Source organism: Etheostoma spectabile, chromosome 1 (genome assembly GCF_008692095.1).
Source record: "Etheostoma spectabile isolate EspeVRDwgs_2016 chromosome 1, UIUC_Espe_1.0, whole genome shotgun sequence".
Classification (NCBI taxonomy): domain Eukaryota; kingdom Metazoa; phylum Chordata; class Actinopteri; order Perciformes; family Percidae; genus Etheostoma; species Etheostoma spectabile.
Window position 1 is genome coordinate 16,322,463 of NC_045733.1, and position 24,961 is coordinate 16,347,423.

Below are 24,961 nucleotides of genomic sequence, written 5' to 3' on the forward strand. Positions count from 1 at the left end.
CCCCCCCCCCCACACTTCCACTAGGGGCGCCAAACAAATGAATTTCCATATTCTGCAAACAGTGGGTTTTCTGTGGCCCTCTTCTGTCAACTAATACAAAATGTTATAGAATAATGTTGAAAAAGAAAGTGGCTAGACGTTTTTTTTAAGGCTTTACATTTTTAAATTGTGTCAAATGTAATGCAAATGTTGCTTTTTAGTGCTTGAAAAAGAACATACTGTTCATTCAAATGTCTTACTTTTGAAGTTGCTACAGAACAGCCTGCATATTACTGCAGACATTGGTGTAAACTGGGCAATGTAACAAATGGCAGCAACTTCATTTCATGTAACTAGTGTGTATTGAACAATTGAGATATTTTTTAACAGTTCAGCAGTTGTGTCACACACTACTTCCAGACACAACACAGAAACCCCAAACCGTTTTTTCCTACTACGCTGCAGCCATGCTGCTGTCTTATGTATGGTCTGCACATGGTGTGCTTGCAGGATCTTTGTTTGACACACTTTTTGGCATGATGCAGTTCAAGACTATCATTCAGCTTACAACAGACAATTTGTAAATGTTTGTTTAAAGCTTAGATCGGAGGTGCCCAAATTCTTTTATAAGAAAAGCCAAAATTGTGTCTGAATGACCGGCCATGGGTCAAAAAGTCAATGTTGATTTTATGAGAAAATGTATAGGTATTTTGTAGAAAATTAACATTACAAATCTGAAATAATTTTATTTTAAATAACACTGCAATCTGCATTTATCTCCCATATTACACACTGTTTACAGTTATTCATCACTTGCAATAGTGGGAAACATGCCATGAGTCCTGTCCTTGTTTTTCAAAAGTCTTTAAACGTTAGTGCTCCAGCTGACTTCCTAAATGTTCTTTTATCAGTGGGCCACTGCCTCCATCACTCCAACTTGACTGGCTGACTCAAAACCAGTGAAGTTAGCACGGCTCACAGCACGTAAGAGGGAGCGGGAGAGAGAAGAAATACCATAATCTTTGTAATTTTTTTGTAGATAAAACTCACGTGCGTAATTTAGGGAAGTTTACCTGCACTGTGTTTTACAGTGGTGTGAAAAAGTGTTTGCCCCCTTCCTCATTTCCTGTTCCTTTGCATGTTTGTCACACTTAAGTGTTTCAGAACATCAAACCATTTAAAACAATAGTCAAGGACAACACAAGTAAACACAAAATGCAATTTGTAAATGAAGGTGTTATTATTAAGTGAAAAAAAACCAACCATCATGGCCCTGTGTGAAAAATGTTGCCCCCTAAACCTAATATGTTGGGCCACCCTTAGCACAACAACTGCAACACCACGTTTGGCGATAACGTGCAATGAGGCTTTTACAGCGTCCTGGGGAATTTTGGCCCACTCTTTGCAGAATTGTCCTAATTCAGTTACATTAGAGGGTTTTCGAGCTGAACGGCCTTTTTAAGGTCATACCACAACATCTCAATAGATCAGGTCAGACTTTGGCTGCCACTCCAAAGTCTTCATTTGTTTTCTTCAGCCATTCGGTGGTGGACTTGCTGGTGTGTTTAGGATCATTGTCCTGCTGCAGAACCCAAGTTTGTTTCAGCTTGAGTACACAAAACAGATGGTCGGACATTCTCCTTCAGGATCTCTTGGTAGACAGCAGATTCATAGTCCTTTATCACGGCAAGTCTTCCAGGTCCTGAAGCAGCAAAACAGCCCCAGACCATCACACTACCACCACCATATTTTACTGTTGGTATAATGTTCTTTTTATGAAATGCAGTGTTCCTTCTACCCAGATACACTTGGACACACACTTCCAAAGAGTTCCACTTTTGTCTCATCGGTCCACAGAAGTTGTCCCAAAGTCTTGGGGATCATCAATGTGTTGTGGAGAAATTGAGACGAGCTTTGATGTTCTTTTTGCTCAGCAGTGGTTTTCTCCTTGGAACTCTGCCATGCAGGCCATTTTTGCCCAGTCTCTTCCTGATGGTGGAGGCATGAACGCTGACCTTAACTGAGGCAAGTGAGGCCTGCAGTTCTTTGGACGTTGTTGTGGGGTTCTTTGTGACCTCTTGTGAGTCGTTGCTGCGCTCTTGGGGTAATTTTGGGCGGCCAGCCACTCATGAAAGGTTCACCACTGTTCCATGTCTTCGCCATTTGTGATAATGGCTCTCACTGTGGTTTCTGGATTCCCAAAGCTTTGGAAAGGCTTTTAACCCTTTCCTGACTGATAGATCTCAATACTTTCTTTCTCAATTGTTCCTAATTTCTTTGGGTCTCGGCATGATGTGTAGCTTTTAAGGATCTTCTGGTGACCTTACTGTGTCAAGCAGCTCCTATTTAAGTGATGCCTTGATTGTGAACAGGTGTGGCAATAATCAGACTGGTGTGGCTAGAGAAATTGAACTCAGCTGTGGACAACCACAGTTATAGTATGTTTTAACAAGGGGGGCAATCACTTTTTCACACAGGCCATGTGTTTGGATTTTTTTTCACCTTTAATAAACACCTTCATTTACAAATTGCTTTGTGTTTACTTGTGTTGTCCTTGACTATTGTTTAATTTTTTGTGTCCGAACACCTTAAGTGTGACAAACACGGCAAAGCCCAGGAAATGAGGAAGGGGGCAAACACTTTTTCACACCACTGTACATTGCTGTAAAACTCTGATTATGTACTTTAGCTGCACAAAACGAAGTTTCTTAGTAATTGCAGTTAGGATTTTACAGCAGTTTCAAAAGAAGAAGAGAATAAGCAAGAGCATGTCAAATGCCATTGGGGTCAAAACAAAGGGAGCATGAGCCAAACTTGGCCCACGGGTTCCAAACTGGGCAGCCTTGGTCTACAAATTCATAACAAAAAGCCTTAGCTTTAAAAACTGAGAGCACAGGGTTTGAAAGATGTCCATACCAGACAGAAAGGGTATTACAAAATGCTATATTTATTATTATCCACTGTTTTTGGAGCTTGATCAATACAGGTTAAAGTGAGCAAATATTGTCCTCTGCTGCTTTGATTTAAAAATAGTGTAAATAATATGAACACATTTTATTTTGGTTGTTTTGCTTTTGCTTTGGTTGTATGCTTCATTTTATATATAATGCATAAAGGATCCTAGTTTTTTTTTGAAGTTTCTGATCTAGCAGTCTACTTTTGTACTTTAGATGCTGTTACATTCCAATTTCTCTTCTATTTCTAATATCTATTATTACCCATACCATTGTTTGGCCCTAAGATGGGCTAACAAAACTAACTTTCTGCATATTGCTCAGAGACTCCTTTTATTGATGTTCTGTATGTACAGTATACTCTGAAGCTTCAGCTACTAAAGATTTGAACGTGTGGATCCTCTGGCGGACTGTTCTAGACTTAATTAAGACGATTACAGTAAGTCACCCATAGTCAAGAGAATATGAGAAGATGACTGCTGTTTCCCTGCAGACATTGAGGCCTAATCATTGCCAGATCCCAGTCAAACTTCCGTTTGGAGTTTTTGAGGCAGCAGCAGAATTGCGCAATTAGGCAGCTGTACAAACAAGTAATCCATCTGCAGAAGACCACGTAGAACTATAGGGGGAAAATGCGGTGTGTCTGCAGCTGTGAAGAGAAGCGACTTGGCTTCTACTGAAGCTGCCACTGACACACAGTCACCTTCAATCCAAAAGGGGATTCTTAATGTGACTATCAGAATTTCAAAATAAATGTAGTGCAGTAAAAAGTACAATATTCCTCTCCAAAGTGTAGAGGAGTAGGCTATAAGTATCAGAATAATATATTTGTATTGATTATTGATTGATTACTGTTTACGTTACCTATGTTGCAGCTGGTAAAAGGTGCATTGAGCTAAGTCTAACAAAAATTAACAAGCTAGCAGTAATGTATAAAGTAGGCTGTATAGTACTGCTAGACTGTGGAGACCCCCCCCCCCCCCACACACACACACACACACACCAAAAAAAAGAGTTCTTATTTATTGATTATGGTTTGTGTTATTAATCTGAATCTGCAAAGTAACTAGTTACTAAAGTTATCAAATAAATAGTGAAGTGAAAAGTACAATATTTACCTCTGAAGTGTAGTGGAGTAGGCTTAGATGTAAAAGTAGCATAAAATGGAAAATGAAGTACAAGTACCTTAACATTGTACTTAAGTATAATAGCCTATTGGAGTTATGTACTTCATTACTTTCCACCACTGCAAATCAGAGCTGTTTATTTCTCTCAAGTGTCCACATTTGGTCACACTTGAGTAGATGTTACGCTTTAAGTGATGCTCTCATAGCGTGAGGGGCATCGAGTGCTGCAGCCAGATTTATGTGAGACAAAAAAACAAAACAATGTGTAACGTCAGTGCTGAGAAAACACATCAAATAACAGCTAACCATAAAGATGGAAGCATTTTAAAGTTTGAGAGAGAGACTAAAGAAAGTATTTGAGTTGGAAGATTTTCTAGGAAGGAGATTTTTGGAATCTGTCTATCTTTAGGATGATCTTTAGGATTTTGTTGTCGTTTGCCTTCTCAGTGCAAATCTGTTAAATGACTTGCACACTGAGCAAACCCAGTTTTTGTATGCTGAATTGTCACATACAATATTCATATTTAAGTTTTCCATTAGATGCAGCTGAATTCACTGTTATGACCGCGTTTATGACACAGCAGTATCATTTGTTTGGGTCATTTAATAACTAATTTTTAATTGTTCAATAATCATCAAAGTGCCGTGTGTTGTTTGCACCACTAGATTGCAGCAGATTGCATTTAACTGGTATCAGACAACAGGTGACTGTATTTGTATCACTTATGCAGTATAATTAGCTCTGACATGTATTTTTATTTTTTTCTCCAATAAATATTTTGGCAGACTTCAAACATTGAACTCCTAAGACTTCTCATGAAGTGAACTACACTATGTAACAAGCTCCGGTATGTGCCAGAGAATGAATATAAGACAAAAGTTAAAGGAGAATTCCGATCAAATTCAACTTGTGGGTCTGTTGAAAGAAAGACTGAAAAGAGATAGAAACATATTTTAACAATAAAAGTAAGTGCTGTAGTACAACTAGCAGGAGAAGAGTTATAATTGAGGTAAGTTTGGAGACACTACCTTATTTAATCATTAACTTGATAGCCTACAAATTTTTGTTTTATCTCTTTTCTGTGTTGTAGTTTGTAGACGGTCCCTAAGCTCTCTAACTGCCGTCTCAACTTAAACAAAAGTAAATAAAGCTGTTAATCATTTACAATCTTAACAGTAAAGTCACAATTTCTACTTGCAATTCTAATGGTTTACATAATAACATATAATGCAAAATTTCTCCCACTGACACATCGGCCAGGTTGAAGACATGGAGGGGGATTACAGCATGGTGACCACGCTTAGTGACATTTATCAACCAGGTGAATAGAAACCACATTCACACGTCTGTGTGGCCTACAATGAGCAATGAGCAATGAGTGTATTATAAGTATATTTACTCCACTGCTGTACTTTAGTACCATTTTGATGTAGTTGTTATTAAATTCTTTCCTTTTGTGCTACTTCATCCTTCTACTCCACTACATTTCAGAGAGAAATGAAGCTCAAATTCCTTCAGGACTTCTAAATAAACTTCAATCACCACCGTCTCTCCCTAAAACGATTCAGCTGTTAAGAGGCGTTCACTTTTCAGTACACCAATCAGAATTGGCCAAGAAATTCATGATCCAATCACAGCATGACATCCTGCTTTAAATGTCTTCTCTCCTTGCTATCAGCTGTCTTTTCAGGCAAATGTGCAACCCTCCTCCTCCCCTTGCACCTCCGGGCATTGGCAACCACGGCAACCCGAGTTCCTTTCCGGCTGTCAGGTCCTACGTTAGATCTCCGAGTTCCCTCTTCACCATCGCCAGTGTCTAGGCTCCATCGGGGGAAATATGGTCTGCCTCTTAAAATATTATTAACGATGGAGTCTAATCCCCAAAGACTCTGTACAATTCTTATTATGCACATGTACAATTAATCTTTGCATATGTGCAAAGAAGTGTCTCCTGATTGAAATATATTTTCTACACCACTCCATTTGACAACTACAGTTACAAGTTAGTTTTCATTTCATTTAAGTTTCCTCCAAAATGTATGCTCAGCTTCTAAAATATGATGCATTGTTATAGATAGAACTCCTTAAGCCTACTTCTCTCACCATTTAAAGCTGGGGTATTGGTAGATTTCTGGAACAGACAAAAAAAACAAAAAAAACATCAGAATTTGTAAATACAGCCATCCTGCTGCAGCTCTCCTCTCTGAGTCCAAAGTGTCTCCAACCAGACGAGCATGGGCATATTTATTTGTAGACCAGCCAATAGGAACACTCTCTCTCTACATTTGACCTGTGATTGACCAAAGTCCCCCGTCATGGGCTAGTAAAGCCTGAAAACAGAGCCAAGATGAGGTGCAGAAGTCTAGTTTTCTCTCAGACCACTTGATTACAAATTTGGTGAAGGATTATTACGGATTTATTGGCCAATGATTCCAAAAGCCCCGCCTATATCCCATCTTTAACGGTTAGGATATGCAATAGTATTTCACACCAACAACAGTCACATATATGTTCATTTAACAAAAACAATAAAAAGAAACTGACAAGTATTTTAATTACATTTAATAATGTTGCATAATACAAAACACTGCATGCATTCCTCTGTTGAGCAATAGCTTCCCTTGAATTCGTTGTTTCAAAATAAATATCAAGGCAGGCTTGAGAGTTAAACATCCTATATCCAACTGTATATTCAGCAAAGGAATCATAAAACATACAACATTTTTGCTTTACACACAAAAGCAGCCAATCAGTTCAGTGAGAATGACTAGCATATAACTGGCCCAGTTTTGCAATAGGAGAAAAGGCAAAAGGTATACATTATCTGATATGGACCGCATACTTTTTAAGTAAATATATTCAAACAGTAATTGTTGGGAAATCCAATAAAGAGTATGAAAAATATAAATAGAACTGTGTCTGTTCAATCAATTAAAATCTTTACAAAATAATATACTAGCGATAACAAATTTAATGACATACTTAACAACTTTTATACATTCCTTTAAATAAAAAAATACTTTGGAAAAAGCTTGAATTATGGTGTCTGACGTTTCCACGAGGAGGTAGCTTCTCTCTTTCTTGTCTGACTTTCACATACCAAATTGTACCTTGTCCTCAAAGTTATGACTTTTAGATGTATGAGTATGTAATAGCAAGGCCAGAAATGCAGTTAATATTGAGAATACTGAAGTAAAGTTATGTTCACTTGTTGCTTTTGAGCATATACTGTAAATATCGGAACAAAGCTGTTTGCAAAGGCACTGTGATGATGGCCAGCAATGCCAAGTCAAAACAATTCATGCATACAGACCATAAAGACCAATACATTTCAGAAATTGACTTTGGTGCTATTATGATATGATTGCTGTAGTATTAGTGTGATTCATACATGTTTGAGCAATTTACTGTTCACTGCTTTGACTTTGTGTTGCAGCAAGTGACACCCAAACAAGCTTTATTAAATTGGCCAAAAGTAAATTTGTGATTAGTGTGTACATACTACATGATTGACTGTCATTAAAGATTCTATATTCAAAGTGGAACTAAGATTCCGGTCTGAGGCTTTAATCTTTAAAGCTCAATAAAAACTGCCTATTTCTGGCAAGGCTAGTGGAAGTAGGACTCCAGGGTACCACGGCGGCGGACATCAGTTGTCCAGCAGTGGAAGCCACCACCCAAAGAGTTGGCATGGCGAATATTCACCTTTATGGTCTTGATACCTGCAACAAAAACACATCTATGCATCAAATACATAGCATTTTCCTGATCTTTTATGAATTGGAAGATCAAAACATCTGTGGATTAACTTCAAAGTACAAACTTACCAAGGTTCTCAAACATTTTCTGAATGGTGACTTCATTGGCGTCAACCATAACACGCTTCTCACCCAACATCAGGACATTCATGGACAGCCATTTGGAAGACATCCACAACGGGTGGTCTACATAGAAAGGGACAGGGAGGGTCTTTTTCAGTAAATTCTAAATGTTTTGCTTAAGTAAGAGAAGATTTAGTTTTAGTACCCACCATCAGGAATCAGAGGTGTCGGAGGTTTCACAATCGTCCAACCAGCCTTATGGAACATATCGATCTGAGGTAAAGGACCAAAAAAGGGCAGCAGTGAACATGGAGTACTCAGTGGTGTTTATCAAGTTAGTGTATCAGTCCACAGAAAGGGGAACACAGGGCACAGTGGGAAATGAAAAGTAGCCTTTCCTGTCCTACAGTACCTGGCGACATGGACGATCAGGGTTTGACAGAACCAGTCCTGGTCCAATGATGTTAAAAGTGGCATCAATGTGCATGGGGTTAGGGTCCTTGAATGAGATGATGTGGACCTTGTAGTCTGGAGCCAGATGGCGGCGCATCCACTCAATTCCCATGTAATTTGTAACCTGCAAAAAACAAAGAAACAAAAAAACAGTAGAGGAGGTTTCAGGGTATTGCCAATGCTGTATATTCATATGCAAATTCTAAAACATCTACGTGCCTTTGGGTGGCCACTATCTCTTCCACATTGCCTGTAAGCAAGGCCCTGAACCCTAATACTGCTCCATGGGTGCCATACTGTGTCTGACCCTGTACTATGACCCTGTAAAATGCATCTGTGTGGTGTGTTTTGTTTGATTTAAATAATTGGTTAGTGTTCACAAGCACACAGAGACGTCCTTAAGTCATCTATAGTTTAGCAGTAGCAAAACTTTGCTATATCTAATCTTTCATTCTTCATGTTGCATGTCGCTCTCCCCTAATCTAGGTTAACAGATGTACATTGCTGGAATAAAGCACTGGCACAGGACTGTGAAGACAGGTCTGGCAATGCAACACCACTCTGCACGTCACTGAAATTTTAAGCAACAGACATGTAAACCATAGCCTTCAGAATTTGTACTTGGGGTGCTTTAAGAAAGGTCACCCTCCATATCAGATAGCAGACATGTTCACAAATTTTACACCCTTCATACCTGACTCCTCTGGACAAAAAGGTCCCTCCCAGCTCGAATGAAGTCAGCAGCATCGAAGCAGGGCTCATGCTCTGTGGTCACAAACTTCCCCTCGGCTGCCAGCTTGTGTCTGTCCTCCACTGTGCGGATGGGGTAGTCCTGAAAGACACCACGCAAACATGATTAACACTTAGCAGTTAATCATCACATGTGCTGTCCTAATATCACAACATAAGGCCTCACCTGATCATACAGTTCATCAGCCATAGTGGGTTTAGGAGCAGTGGTCCATTTGGCACCGTTTCTGAAGTACTCCTTGATCAAAGGCCTGTAGGCTCGGTATTCAAAGAAGCGAGCCCTCCAGGCCATAGGAGCCTCAATAATCTCATTCCCGACCACCAGAAGGATGTCTCTGGGCATGGCAGCATACATGCCTACAGATTTAACAATACAAGATTACCTTAAACTATTTTATAAAACACAATGTGATGCAATAAAGCTGTTACCGTACACAGCTACTGTAAGATAATGTGGGACCAGCCGTGGAAGAAGCTCATTTACTTGAATTAAAGTAGCATTACACTAAAGAAATTGGTGTGTAAGTGTCTTCAGGGGCTTTGAGCTGTGAACTAGCCTAATTCTTTATGAATACATTTTAACCCTCATGTTGTCCTTAACTCAAATTGACCCATTTTCAGTTCTTTTCTTTTTTTTGTCACAAAAAATGGGCCGTCGAAATAAGCGCTGAAATTATCAACATTAAACATATCAAAAAACTTTGGAAAAAACACCAAAAACATAACAAAAAAAAGCACCCACAACATTGAAACAGCAACAAAAATGTGTGAAAAAAAGTGATAATAATGTTGAAAAAAAGTGACCAAAACGTTTTTTTGTTTTTTTTTATCGTTGACGGGAAGACAACACAAGCGTTAAACAATTTTAATATTAATGGGTACTGAAAAAAATATGTGAAAAAGGTTTATCGGTGAGCGATACCTCTGCTTTGTCTATTTTTGTACCTGATGATGTGAAGTCAGGTGTTTTGTATACCAGGGACCAGTCAATGGGTTCTGGTCTCCTTACATTGACGCCCTCGTGGCGCAGAATATTGCACATTTCCTCAATCTCAGCAACAGCTTTCTTCAAGTGGTCCGCAGGAAAAGACTGGCCCCCATACTTTTGGTAGAAGGGCCAATACTTCTCATATGTGTTAGCCTGTTGAGAGGTTCACAATATGTCAAAATTGAGTCAATCTCACAATTCAATTTAGACATCATTTCACTTTCCTCCGTTTGCCAGGAACCCTACACAGCAGTAGCCCACACATTAGCATGATGTAATATGACATTATAGCTTACTTTCACTTCCACAGTGAAGGCAGGCACATGGGCATTTTCAGCGCGACCTACGATCACCTCCTCTAGGGGGTCCCATTCATTGTAGCTGCAGACAGGACATTCCTGTTGCTCAGGCTCAGTAACATGTTCAGCTACATGGCGTGGCTGCGCAGCTGCTGCAATGGAAGTGCTCTGGAAAGCCCTTTGCACCCATCCAGTCACTGCCCGGCCAAGCTGAGAAGGGAGGAAAAGGGATCACAAGTTTTTTGAATGTTCCGCAGCCTTAAGTACAGTGAAATTAGAGATACTGAGGAAGGTTTTTGTACATATTAGCCAATTCTTCAGATGTTGGCCCTTTTCAAATTGAAAGAAAAATACAGTGTAGCCCCAAGCCTACATATTAATACAATCTTTGTATTAAACAAACTAGCTGTGTGTAATTTCCATTGCTGTATGTTTTTTTTTCTTCAGTTTTGATAGTTGTTTTTTTTTTAATTTTAGTGCCAGATATGAAGTGAAATTAGAAAGTGATAGAGTCAAATAATTGACGTGTCTGGCAGCTCAACCAAACACAGTAAAACAGAACAGGCTGCTAAAAGCAACAGCTTTCTTAGATAGCAATGGTAGTAGCCTACTGTACAAGGCTGATTTGGTTGGTGCTAAAGTACACGTGTTATTAAGAAGCCACTATCTCCACAGATAGGCGTTACAGAGATTCATCTGCTGGCTCAGGAGCAGCTCCAGTGTCTCTGAGTGTGGGAGCGCATCTGTGCCTAACAGCTGTTCACTGTCACTCAGGGACCAAAGACAAAAAAAGCTCTCTCAGCAGTCAGAAACAACTCAATCATTGGAGATATGGTCTCGTTGATATAATCAGTGGTTTTTTGTGTTTTCTTTCAAATTGTATTTTCACCTAAATGCTTAATCAGGCAAAAAAAAAAAAGAATCAATAAATCAATTAACTAATTTCAAGTGAAAGAAGCAGCTCAGAGGAAGAAAACGTCGAGCATATTGTGTATATATATATATATATATATATATATAGTTTTACTTTATTCACGTTTACTTATATGTGCTTTTTTACCCACAAAAAAAAACCTGTAGCCTAATCTTTTTCTAAAAATGTTGGAAGAGAAATGTAAAAAAGACATTAAAACCACCATAATACCAACCATGGCTCCGATCAGATGGGCAGCCTCGGCCCCCCTGCTACCTCCTCTCAGACACCTGACTCGCAGCATTGTCCAATGGAATAGTTAGTGCCAGTAAAATCAAACTGTAGCGCAGGATCCACCTCTCGGTTTGCTCATGAATGAAGACTCCTCGGCTCACAGCAAACTTTATAGCTGTGGGTCTACGTGCCTCTTAGATTATTGGTCGCTGTCATGCCGTGGGGCAACGTGACTTGAGAAAAAGCGTTTCTGAAACACTATCCCTGACGCCAGCAAATTCTTATCAACTGGGCTACTTGGGTTAAAAGTTCCCAGGGACAACCTCCGAAAATGTATCAAGAATTATTTTCATTGTGCAAAACATTTGGGTCCTCCTTCAAAACCGCGACTTGGGAACTGTTATTTCTGCCAGGGAACAGTAGGCTTAAAACCGATGTAAGCCATGTTGGCATTGCAATGTAAACTACAAATGAGCATCTGGATTGCTACTGCATGATAAAGGCTACAAACACAAAGGCTACATTTAGCCTGAGACAAGTCTAAGAGTCATTTTTTTTTTAAATCTTCTCTTATTATTAATTACTCTAATGATCACAAAAGACCACTGGTAAACATATTAAAAGAAGAAGCACATTTATTAAAGCTACAACTGTATTTAATGTGCAGCCTATCTATGAGAGTGTTGCTTGTTTGACTGTTTTGACTCGAGAGTGTGATATAATATGAATGTAATACTATCTCTTTGTGCGGGGACATTGCCAAACACACTGTGAAAAGCACAGCAAAAGGTGCTAAAAGAGCGGAAATTATCAGAGGAATAGATAGCCTTGTGCAGGCTGTGTCACCATATGCTTCGCTGGACTGTGCTCTCAAGGGAGTTTCACAACCCAACGACCTCAGTGACTGATGATATTACCTGCACTCTAGAAAGAGCTCCGGCTGATGTCCAAGGTTCAAAGGACAAGCACCGAGGAGGATGCTTTCATCTCCCAGTAGCATCACTCAGGCTCACAAAGAGAACTTGTGTACCGCAAATTCTAAATATACAGTAAATCACTGTAAATGAAATGTTAATACCCATAATGCAATGTTTATTACAGTAATTAACTGGAAAAGAAAATTATGGTATTTTACTGGGCATTTTGTGGTAAGCAACTGTAGAAATTACAGCAAAGTTTAACAGTGTAGGCTACTGCACTAATATCTAATCAATAAAGTTTCACTAATCGGTTCATGGTGCAGTGATGACAAGGGTTCAGGAAGTTATTGCTCGCAAGAAACTGTCAGACACCTAACCGCCCATGAAGCTGTGACCTGTTGTTGTTGAAGTCTTTTTTATGGGGTTCCATTAGTGCCAAAATTAAGTTGACATCCTAACTGTCCGTCTAAGTGTCGTCTTCCATGTATATGTGTCTGCTTACTGTCTGTCTATGTGTCGTCTTCCATGTATATGTGTGTGCTTACTGTCTATGTCTATGTCTGTATGTTTATGCTATGCGTCGTCTTCACGTGGCTCAACTTTTGTCTGTGTCAACTCAACTTACTCCTGTCGTCTGTCCTTGTCATTTGACTGTTGTCTTGCTGTGTCAATGCTAGCGGTGTCATGACTATGTGTTGTTTCACTCGGTCGTTGCTATGTATCGTCTTCACTCTCTTGCTTCGTGTTGTTGCTATGTGTCGTGTCATTTTATCATTACTTTATGTTGTTTCGCTCTGTTGTTAGCAAGAGTTCCGGCAGTCGACATCACCAGTCAATATTAAAGCACCGCCATCGGAGCTGAGCCAGAGTTAGCTACGTTACTAGCTAGTCGCTCCGATTGTAATTTGCTGCCTTTTTCAATAAACCCCATGATTTAGCATGGTGGATAGCTGCTGTGCTCAGGGATGCCAGAACCATTGTGATAAAGATAAGGGGAAGCATTTTATAGGATTCCTAAAGATCCCGAGAGAGAAGAAGAAGATGGTTTGCTGCCATAAAATATGCTAGAAGCAGACATAACCAAACCAAGTGTTGGGAGCCCACAAACACTAGATTTTGGTTATGCTGTGACAACTTCATATCCGGTAACGTGACAGAAATATCTTATTTATGTAATGTTAGCTAGCAAATGGGCTACAACGGCTTCTCATGGTTGAGGCTAGTGATACAGTTAGCCATGTTCCTTTGCTTTCTAGCCACAACCGTTAGCTAGCTAACTAGTTATTACGAAAAGGCAAGGTCTACCTTTGCAGTATGGCATGGATTTAATGTGGATTACAAAGGTTAAAGTTAGCTAACCAATTAATATTCATATTTAAATCCTAAAAGCTCAGACTATACTGACTGATGTGTCACTATTCCTTTACTCTCTTTTGTACATTCTTTGTAAAATTGTAAATTCTATTGTATTGTTGTACTGTACACTTAACATTATTTTTATACTGTATGTCTTACTGTCCTTTCTGTATTTATTCTTTGTATGTGAAGTAAGTGTTGTACTTTGACAGCAAAGATTAACCAGAGTCAAATTCCTTGTTTGTTTACGCGAACCTGGCCAATAAAGCTGATTCTGATTCTGATGTTGTTTCTACTTATGTTTTAGGGAAAAAGAGAGACAACCCTCTATCACCTGACTACGTTCCTTTAATCTTCAATTATGTTCCATCCTCGGAGAAGAGAAAAAGAAGAAGGCGGTTAGATGTAGTCAACAGAAGAACCAACTTCAAAGAATAGAGAAAGCAGCAAAGCCGTCCGCTGCAGCAGTGGTGGATCTAACAGACTGTCCTCAAGACAACAGCAAGCGTCCTACTGCAGACCAGGTGAAGGAATCTAACATCAACAAAGCACTTGAAAATGAAGAGATTGTGTCTTCTCTCGATGAAAATGACGATCCAGCAACTCCACCATGCGAGAGTAAAAATTGTAAGAAACACATTCAATGTCTTGAATGGAATGTTAGGCTCTGATAACTGAAACTTTGTTGTTAAAGAGAGAAAATGAATAGAACTGCACTGAATGAAAATGGAATACATCCAAAAACTCTGCTGCCCGTCTCCTCACCCAACCCGTTTATGTGATCATATCACTCCCGTCCTTCAGAACCTCCACCGGCTCCCGGTTTCCCAACGCATCCAGTTTAAAGTCCGACTCCTCACCCACAAAGCCCTCCATAACCAAGCTCCTTCCTACCTCACAGACCTGCTCCGCCCCCTCCCTTTTATTATGTATTATTACACTTTTATTTTTTTGTTAGATAACCTCTTGGAAAAGTGTAAACAGATACAGTCAGCGCTCGCATAAAAATTACACTTGACATCTCATACTGACACGCACTGACAGCTCCCTGGTGGCAGTTTTGTGCTAACAGGAAGAACAACCACACATTTTAGTAAGATCATCTATTTTCATTTAATTTAACCTCAGACCTACATGTTTCAGCAGTTAGATTAACATTACTCATACCTACAATGAATTGTACATGCCACACATCTGTTAACATGATGTATGAGGGCAAATAATTATAAAAATCTTTCTGTATGATGCAGGCTGATACAACTCCAACACTATAACTATATCTGACCTTAGGAAGGAAACATTGGGACTGTGAAAGGAACACTTGTAAATGAATAAAATAAAGCAAGTAAGAGGCTATTTGTGTTTACTGGTAGAAAACGTAATCTGTACCATCATTTTTGTTGTTGTGTTATGTTATTATTATGTTTTACAGAGCTCAGATGGTTGGAGGGTCTGAAGCGCTAGGTTTCTGACATAGGACAGCATATGCAGGCGTCAGCCTCAAAGACAGAAATCAACTGGTAAGGACACCTGTACACACAATAAATCTTGGTGCTGGCTATATTTACAGCGGAATTCAGAAATTCTTATATTTAATGTCTTGTGTTCCACCTTTTTGGTTGCCAAGTGGGTGTGGGATAAGTTGTGCTAAAAGGAAGAAGCAATTTATTTTACATCTGGCATACTAAGTATCTTGATGAAGGTAGTTTTGTTAAGGTTGCCTATAATTACATTTTCCTTTTTAACATTTTGTGTATCTGTTCTGGAACTGATCTAAGGCAAGCTTTGGATGCTGTTGCAAATGAAAGTGAATGATAAGATCTGAAGCTGTGGAGGCCAGCAGTTATTAACCTCTACTGGACTGCAGCCTCCTATGAGTTTGTGAGATGCTTTTGTTTTGAAAGTGGATGTTTGATATGCTTCAGATGATTCACATGCTTGCCAGTGTAAAAGCACTACGTTATCATTTTGGCTTCATACTTAGTATAAATAGTACGTCAGCAGGCAATTTCAAACCAAGGAGTAAAAAAAATGTTGCGTACAGTCTCATCATAAGAACAAAATGTGTTTTTACGCAGTATACACTGTAGCAGTTGAACTGGAGAGTGTGACTACTAGAAAAATGCTGGAGATGGATGTTTGCCAGTTGTCCCCACAGCATCAGACCTTTCACTGGAGACATTTCACTCCTACATCCTGCACTTTGCACTAAAGCACACTAGGTTCTCATTCCATGGGATGTACAGCAGGCGAGTGTGATATGATGTTAAAAGAACGAGTTCTTCTGAAACTAATGCAGTCTGACACAGCAGCCCCACTTTCATTAATAAAACACAAACACCTGTCCGTATTACACATTACAATCCTACAGCACTGCATACCGCTCTAAACAAATAATATAAAGTTGAATCATCTGCACTTGAAACAGCTTGAACAAAAACATTATACACTTAATGACAATACCATTTATCAACTGTTTTATCTTGGTGTGCCCTATTAGGTGAACTAAGAATTCATACATATTTAATATTTTGTCCTGTCAATAAGAAATAGCACTTTTTAGTCACAGGTGGGCAAACTTACCTAAACAGAATCCCTTTCTCGTTCTCTGATTCTCTGCTGTAAACACAATGATCAGCATTATTTTGTACAAAATCATTCTTTTTAAGGTGGTCATGCAGTCACATGTTCCAGTTACAGCCGGATTGCTTTAAACCTTACAAAGACTTACTGAGTTTGCACACTAAACGTTCTCCTGTCTTTGACTTGATCTCAAAACCTTCTGGTTGTTCCATTTATACCTCACAGTCCATTGCAGCATGGAGGTAAGCAGTCTTCACATCCATTTGGTGCAGGGTAAGGTCCTCCTGTACAGCTACCTGCATCAATGCTCGGACAGAGGTCCTGTTAGCTGTCGGTGAAAAAGTCTTTTTATTGTCACAGCCCCTTTACTACCATGGCTATTTGAAGTCCATCACTAATATGTTCATCTGCTCTTCTCAATGATGTGAATATAGTCTCTGCTTGAATAATATAGTCAGTGACCGTTTTATTGTTAGCCTTATGGAGCGAGGGAAGTTCACAATACGAACTCACAACACAGGGTTTGCCTTTTCTCGCATAGTGCTCCCGTAAAATCTCCAGTGCTCTTACAGTGACAACACAAACGTGAGCAAGGGCGTTCAACGATCACCATTATGAATCAACAGCCAGGTGCTAACAGGTGAAGAACACAAACAACATAATCACTAGCTAACTTACTTTAAATGTGCAAGATCTATAGACCAACACAACGACAAGCTTATTTAAACTGACAACATGAGTTATATGACTTACAGTTCTCAAAGATGCACACACATCTTATCCTTTGGACAGCTAAGCCTATTTTCTTTTCTCTCACCTTTCTCTCCCTGTGGCGCGTGCGCCCGCTAGCGGCGTGAGGCGTGTGTCGGAGCTATTCTCCGACATGCATTCACGATCACACCTGATAGATGACCTTTTGTACAAAACTAAAGTAACAAGGCAATTTTGTAAAATGTAAAGAGTAGAAAGTACCCATATTCGTGTTAAAATAAAGGCGTAAAAGTAAAAAGTCGCCACAAAAATAAATAAAGTAAAAATATGTGAAAAATCTACTTAAGTACAGTAACATATATTTGCACATTTCAATCTCTAGAAACAATACAACACATTGTAATAAAGGAGACCTTTGTTTCCTAATTTTTGACTTTATTTGTGACCCCCCCCCCCTCAACTTCTTCATTTAAATAATAGTTTGAGACCCAAATATGTATGTCAAATTATCCAATATTGCTTAAAAAAAAGAAGAAGCAAAGATTGGAGAAAAGGCCAACAAACAAAAAAATGTGTGTTGCTTTTATTGTGTCTCTCAACTCAATTTGTCTTTTGACCCTTTTATAGGGGGCCTGGCCCTTAGGGTTGGCAACCTGGACGGAACCATCAAACTGTAGGAAGGAGTAATACAATCCTATTTCACCATATGACTAATATTAATCAGAAAAAAATATAAGTGCTTTGTTTTTTGTCCGGGTATCTGAATGCATGGCATGTGCGGCTCAGCTGCTGACCCCAGAGACCAGCTGCAGAGGGTAATTTAAATGTTCTAACAGCTTGTTTCACCTAACCTCCCTGACACTGAGGTTAAGTGTGAGAGACATGTGCTTGGTATTTTCTTCTATTTCATCCTTTAACTTTATTTTTCTCTTAAAAGGCTACATTTTGGTAAGTTCTGTCAGCCAAAGTTTGAAGACCACTTTCCCACTTTACTGCTTCTGAGCAACATTCCCATCATCTATAGGCTATTTAAAATAATTCACATATTTGACCTTTTCCATGCACTAGACCTACTTTTTGAGAAAATGCTCCGCCCCACTGAACACAATCCTTATTTGCACAATCCCCATTTTGCAGCAGGGGCTGCACTTTTTTTCCCCTTTTCTTTTCTTTTTTTCGCAGGGCATGCACTTTTAAACGAGAAAGTATGATGGAGATGTATCTGATTTCAGTATTTTTAGCAAGTATCCTTATCATACCGTTCGCACTCAAAACTTTGTTCCCTTATCTTTGGATGGATATTCTGTATTTCGGGGATCTACTGCGGATTTTAGTGAAGTTTGTGTCGAGGCGAAGAAGGAGACCTTCCTTCTTCGTTTTGGATCGTTTCTTGGAGCAGACCGCTGCGCATCCAGACAAGCCGTTCATTGTGTTTGAAAATGACAACTACTCGTACACTGACACAGATAAAAGAAGCAACAAAACAGCCAACGCGCTTCAGGCTCACCCCGGGTATAACCCTGGGGACACCGTCGCACTTTTTATGGGGAATGAACCCGCCTTTCTGTTTACCTGGCTGGCGTTGGCTAAACTGGGCTCTCCTGTGGCTCTTCTCAACCACAACATCCGCGCCAAGTCTCTGCTGCACTGCTTTAACTGCTGCAAGGCGAAGGTGTTGATTGCAGCCTCAGGTATGCATCCGCGTGCGTGTGTTTTAACTGAAACAGATATACAGCACACCCTGTGTGTGTGTGTGTGTGTGTGTGTGTGTGTGTGTGTGTGTGTGTGTGTGTGTGTGTGTGTGTGTGTGTGTGTGTGTGTACACACATATGTATTGCAAACAGACCTAAGTAGGGTACTACGCAGATAAGAACATCTGCCTCTGCACCACCAAAGTGTATATAAAGTAACTATAAAATATATAAAGGCATATGACACTTTTGTCAAAACCCACGCAACTGACATGGACACACTTGCAGACAGCATCTTGGAAGTTTGTGATCAATACTGTATAGTGATGTAACCAAGTGGTGTCCCATTTCATAGGGGTATGTTTGCACCCCTAACCATTACCACTCGGTTTTAAGGCCCAAGGGTAAGGAGTAGGAGGTAGTGGTAAGATGGAGAAATGGAGTAAGACCTTCTCTTCAAAGAGCTGTTGGCTTCAGATTGGATTTTCCACACAACACTCTCTGCATTTCTCAGTATGGCTGTGTTCGCGCACAGAAGGCTTGTATTGCATGTGGACATGCCTACAGTTTTATTGTCATTAGGTCAATTTAGAATTCCTCATGGGGGAGAAATAAACTATGCACTGTAGCTTTGAGCTGTAGCTTTAACCCTAAATATGAAATATTGATCTAGAATGACTTTGTATCCAACTGAAACATAAATGGTAAGCCTTCCTGAAAAGGGATTAAGTACAGAATTTCAAGACGGGGATTTTAAGGGTCTTAAAATTTGCCTTTTGGGTAATTGGAGCAGCTTTTAACTGAGTCAGGGGTGCTTTCAAAATACTGCAGTGCACATTGTCATTGTCTCTTGAACTACTCCCTAAACATTCACTGACCGGCTTCCAACTTCTCTGTAACTGCTGTCCATACTTGTAACTGTTTTATCATACTTGCATTTTCTGTAAAGTTTCATATTTCACAGCCAATCGTGAGCCAATATCTGTATGATAATCTAGTATCTAGTGATAATGATTGTTTTATGGTATGTCCCTTTCTAGAGCTAAAGGAAGCAGTGGAGGACGTCCTGCCCTCACTGATAGAGAAGGGCGTCACCATCCTGCTGATGACCAAACATTGTGACACACCTGGGATTGAGAGCTTCTCTGATAAAGTGGACAAGGCATCAGACATCCCGCTCCCTCAATCTCTCAGATCACACATTGAATACAAAAGTCCTGCAGTGTATATTTACACTTCTGGAACTACAGGTATCACTTTCATTTGATAATCTGTTACCACAACAACATAATATCAGTGCTTCAGTTTTGTCTTGTTTGTGTCTTGTTGCTTTTCAGGTCTCCCAAAGGCAGCTGTGGTCAATCAGAACCGCCTCTTAACAGCTCTGGCAGTTTTATCTTCAAACTGTGTAACGTCTAGTGATGTCATCTACCTCAACCTGCCTCTGTATCACACAGCTGGATTCATGATTGGCTTTATCGGATCCATTGAGACGGGTGAGGCTTGTAAAACAAATAAGACTTTGTGAGGGTTGTGTGAGATTCCTTGCAGACTGGTGAATACTTACTGAGCTAACATGGAGTTGTTAGGTTGTTATTTTCAAATTCAGACTGCATCAATAGGTAAAATCTGCATTAAAGTCTCTGCCACAGTTAACTATACATCCATAAGTTCACCAAGTTAATTGTGGGCTCCAGCTGCAAGCCAGTTATTATTCAATGCAGGCTGCAGGTCACACTTTCCATCAAACAGGTCACAGGTGAAACATAGTTGCACCATAAAACTGTAAAAACTGTAAAAACATGTAAAACAAAATTGTTTGACACTTAAACCACACAAAAGCCATAAAACACAGTCCTAAAAAGTGGATATGAGTCCAAGCAGTGGCTGTCCCAGGAAATCTAAGCAGAGATGTGATGGATAATTTATGGCGGATCCACTTTTAGTTTGTCATAATCCATTATTGACATACATTCACTGTCCAAAGAAAAACCATGTGTCTCTACTTCTCAAACTAAATAAACCATTAAAGTTATCGTCACAAAGGTGTGTTAGGAAAATTATGCATCACACATACTGCACATACAAACTTGTTTGAATATCTTTAATGCACATGTAATCATGTTTAATTTCTACTATGTTTGATCACTCTGAATCAGTGGTGTAGTCTAATGTATTGTAGTGGGCATACTGTACGGATGGACTTTTTTTGGGGGGGGGCATATCATAGTGGGAGGGTCTCAGTTTCCTCCCCCAGGAAACGTTTGAGCGTCAAAGACTTCATTTCCTGCAATTTATGGTGAAAGAAAAAATTCAAAGGAAAACAAAACACAAATGACAATTCAAATTAGATCAAAATTATAATGGAAAGTATGTTTTTACGTGCCATTGTACATTTTTAAGTGGGTTTATGGAAATACTGCATACTGGGTATACCTGCGTATTACGTAAACTACACCACTTCTCTGAATCTGTACCGTATACGGTAACCTTTACCCATGTTAACCTTAAACGTGATGGATTAACAGGTTATCGTAAATGTAAAATTATGGGTCCATGGAATGTGCTTGACCAAAAACGTTTTAAAGTATAACAAATGCCAGGTGGCAAGAGAAATGAACAGAAAGTGTCTAACAAAATTTGCATTGACAGCTGTTTTTCTTAGCTCTTCAAAGGTTGACGTTTTGGAAGTACATGGTTTTAACAGGACAACAACGATAGTTGACATACAATGATTCATCATTTAACAACTGTATTAAGGAGACAAAAGTGAAAGCTATTACATGTCACAATGGTCATATAATTAGGTGTTTTGTTTTAGAATATCGAGGTATCACTTGAATCTTAGATCTCTGCGGTTATTATTATGCAGATTCATGACAGTGGTACCCTTTTACAAGGCCTTCATAAGATTATGAGGCCATTGTGCTACAAAATTGTGAATTGAATTAAATGTGTTTCCACACTACACACAAAGTGGTGCCCCTGCTCCTCCTCCTCCCTCTGGTTTTTCTGTCCCTGTGAGAAACGAAATGAAAGAGTCTTTTGTCACTGTTAACCAGTAATCTGAACAGAGCTGGGTCAACCAAGACCAGAATACCTCTACTTTCTAACGGTTTTGTTCTAAATAGGTAAAAGTTCACGCTGCAATTTTAATGTCTTGGTACTCAGGCCGAGTAACACACATTTTAGGAGATTTTCAACACTGCACCAGAACAATAACCGTCCTGTTGTGCAGTACATCCAGTTAAAAGGAACACAGTTGGCATGAGTGTGTCTTACATAACGTACAGCAAATTCAACTTGAACTTAATTCAAAATATAAATGGAGTGTAGAAGTAACCCTATTGGTACAAATAATACTGGTGTTTACATAACGATTAATAAATCTCGCAACTGGAATTTTGGGCATCACCCGTATGTGTACTTTTTTATAAGTGATTATTAAAAATAACTGATCATTTTGAAAGTTGAAAAAAATAAATGGAAAAGAATTTGAATCCGTCGTCATTACATGTACCTGCTGCTTAGCTTATAATCGATTTATTTTTTTTCTGTCTTATTTTGAAGGGTCGACTATCATTTTGAAGAGGAAGTTCTCTGCCTCTCAGTTTTGGGATGACTGCAGGAAATACAATGTGACTGTTGTGCAGTACATAGGAGAGGTGATTCGTTACCTCTGTAGTACACCGAAGGTAGGTTAACTGTTTCCAGCTTTTCACAGTGTTGTTGCAGCCATGCAGAGCTGAGTACTGCAAAATTAAACATATCACAATATCTTCGCTTTCTTGAAGTAGGAATATTTTGTTTTTTGCAGATTTTAAAGTCTGAGTAGCATTTTGTAACTATTTTAAGTTGCTGATGCTCCAAATTAGGGGCAGCAATAATACCTTCAGAGGAAGATTTTTTTGGGACATAATGTAATTGTACAATTTAAGGGACAACTAAAATGTATATAATTGCAGTTTTATTCTTCTGTGGTTGTGAAAGCTCTGTCAAGATGTCATAAGAAAACCGCCATCTCTGATGTCTCATGTATGAAAAATACTGCTCCAATAGTTTGACAAATTGATAAATTAGTTCAGCCCTATTTTATAACCAGTATCCATTAAGTGAAAACCTGCCATTTTTCTTTTTAAATTACCTGATTAGAACTCAAACAAGGCCATACAGGATATGTGGCTTGGCACTGTGGGAATCATGCCTCCTCTCTGCCATCTTAACTACTATAGTGTAAAACTCCTTCGAGACAGCTGCGGAGACACTGTGTACTGTGAACCGGCTGCAGTAAGCTACCATTGAGACAGATCTAGTCAGAGAGGACTTTCCAAATCAGTACATTCCCCCAGTGCAGCACAGCTGGCTTACCAAAATAGAAATCGTTAAATCTCCACTATCTGGTTTCAGCCTTCTGCGTCATTATCTGTAGGGGTTTGAACAGCATAAAACTATAGGGATACATGAACTGTTGATGTGATAAATAGCAATGTTTTAAAAGTAACATTGCATACTTTTCAGATCTCTTATAAAATATGCATCTGCTGTATTTAGGAGTACTGTAAACATTCTGCCTACATGTATGGCCATTCAGAGTATCTAATTGCATCACATGAAGTGCAGTCTCAAATTTACTGCGTGACCCTGTTCGAGTCACAGGAGGTGGTCTGTCTGTATCTGGTCACCACTAGGAATAGATGTTGACCTTAAGTTAGGAAGACCATATCTGGTAACTTGGCAACCAAATTACCCTGGACTAGTAGATTTTAGGGTCACATTTATTACATTTCTTATTTTGAAGTTACACAGAAGTATTTATGCCCAGGTAAACTGATTTATAATGTCAAATTCTTCTATATAGACCTGTATTAGCCATATTTGATCAGAGAGCATCATAATTAGGTACTTTTTGTAGTACTTGCAAAAATTGCTTGATCTATTTGTTTTAATTGTTATGTGACAATGCAGAGAGAAAATGACAAGGACCATAAAGTAAGGCTGGCCATTGGCAACGGTGTCAGAGCAGAGATTTGGAGAGAGTTTGTCAATCGCTTTGGGGACATTCAGATCCGAGAGTTTTACGCCTCCACCGAGGGAAATGTTGGCTTTGTCAACTACGCAGGAAAAATTGGAGCTATTGGACGAGTTAATTTTTTTTATCAGGTAAGTATGAGATAAAACAACATTTATGTTTATGTTAACATTGTTTTTGCTATTAATTACACTCAATTTGTAAGGGTATGTAAAATATATATACAGTGGGGTTTGAAAAGTTGAGCACCCCAAGTAAAAATTTGTATTAATGTGCATAAAGAAGCCAAGAAAAGATGGAAAAATCTCCAAAAGGCATCAAATGACAGAATAGACATTCATGCAATATGTCACAAAAAGTTAGATTTTATTTCCGTCATTTACACTTTCAAAATAACAGAAAACAAAAAAATGGCGTCTGCAAAAGTTTGGGCACCCTGCAGAGTTAATACCTTGTACTGCCCCCTTTGGCAAGTATCACAGCTTTGAAACGCTTCTTGTAGCCAGCCAAGAGTCTTTAGATTCTTGTTTCAGGTATCTCTGCCCAGTCTTCCTTCCAAAAGTCTTCCAGTTCTTTGAGATTTCTGGGCTGTCTGTCACGCACTGCTCTTTTGAGGCTTATCCATAGAGTTTCAATTATGTTGAGGTCAGGAGATTGTGAAGGCCATGGCAAAACCTTCAGTTTACGCCTCTTGATGTAATCCACCGTGGATTCTGAGGTGTGTTTAGGATCATTATCCATTTGTAGAAGCCATCCTCTCTTTAACTTCAGCTTTTTCACAGATGGCATCAAGTTAGTGTCCAAAATTTGCTGACATTTTATTGAATCCATTTTTCCTTCTACTCATGAAATGTCCCCCCCCCCCATGCTTTTTACAGTTGGACAGAGGTTCTTTTTATTAAATTCTTTTCCTTTTCTTCTCCAAACGTAACTTTGCTCATTTCGGCCAAAAAGTTCTATTTGAACCTCATCGGTCCACAGAACTTGTTCCCACAATGCATCAGGCTTGTCTATATGTTCATTTGCAAACTTCAAGCGCTAATTTTTGTGGTGAGGCCGTAGAAGAGGTTTTCTTGTAATGACTCTTCCATGAAGACCATATTTGTTGTTATCATGTTATTTGTTTATAGTGGAATGGTGTACCACAACTCC

At 39.2% G+C, this 24,961-nt stretch overlaps 2 protein-coding genes and 1 long non-coding RNA gene across 4 annotated transcripts in view; 2 read left to right on the forward strand and 1 right to left on the reverse strand.

Annotated features, from left to right (window-relative positions):
• Positions 1-6,608: 6,608 nt before the first annotated feature.
• gatm (glycine amidinotransferase (L-arginine:glycine amidinotransferase)) lies at positions 6,609-11,755 on the reverse strand. The gene is made up of 9 exons (XM_032513030.1): positions 11,521-11,755; positions 10,370-10,582; positions 10,031-10,226; positions 9,252-9,442; positions 9,030-9,167; positions 8,295-8,459; positions 8,092-8,155; positions 7,889-8,005; positions 6,609-7,783 (listed from the first exon to the last, which is right to left on the reverse strand). Exons 1-9 carry the CDS (start codon positions 11,587-11,589, stop codon positions 7,671-7,673), a joined length of 1,266 nt encoding a protein of 421 aa, XP_032368921.1. The 5' UTR covers positions 11,590-11,755; the 3' UTR covers positions 6,609-7,670.
• A 1,741-nt stretch (positions 11,756-13,496) lies between these two features.
• LOC116687627 (uncharacterized) lies at positions 13,497-14,343 on the forward strand. The gene is made up of 2 exons (XR_004331597.1): positions 13,497-13,584; positions 14,103-14,343. It is a non-coding gene; the product is annotated as an uncharacterized LOC116687627 (long non-coding RNA).
• Positions 14,344-18,245: 3,902 nt separating this feature from the next.
• Positions 18,246-24,961, forward strand: part of zgc:158482 — a 12,937-nt gene continuing 6,221 nt past the window's right edge. For both annotated transcript variants that reach the window (XR_004331587.1, XM_032512987.1), the window contains exons 1-5: positions 18,246-18,780; positions 19,821-20,030; positions 20,118-20,276; positions 22,351-22,475; positions 23,746-23,940. Coding sequence is in view for 1 of the 2 variants with exons in the window: in XM_032512987.1 (XP_032368878.1) it covers positions 18,297-18,780; positions 19,821-20,030; positions 20,118-20,276; positions 22,351-22,475; positions 23,746-23,940 (1,173 nt within the window). In the remaining variant the exon portion in view is untranslated. The remainder of the gene's footprint in view (positions 18,781-19,820; positions 20,031-20,117; positions 20,277-22,350; positions 22,476-23,745; positions 23,941-24,961) is intronic.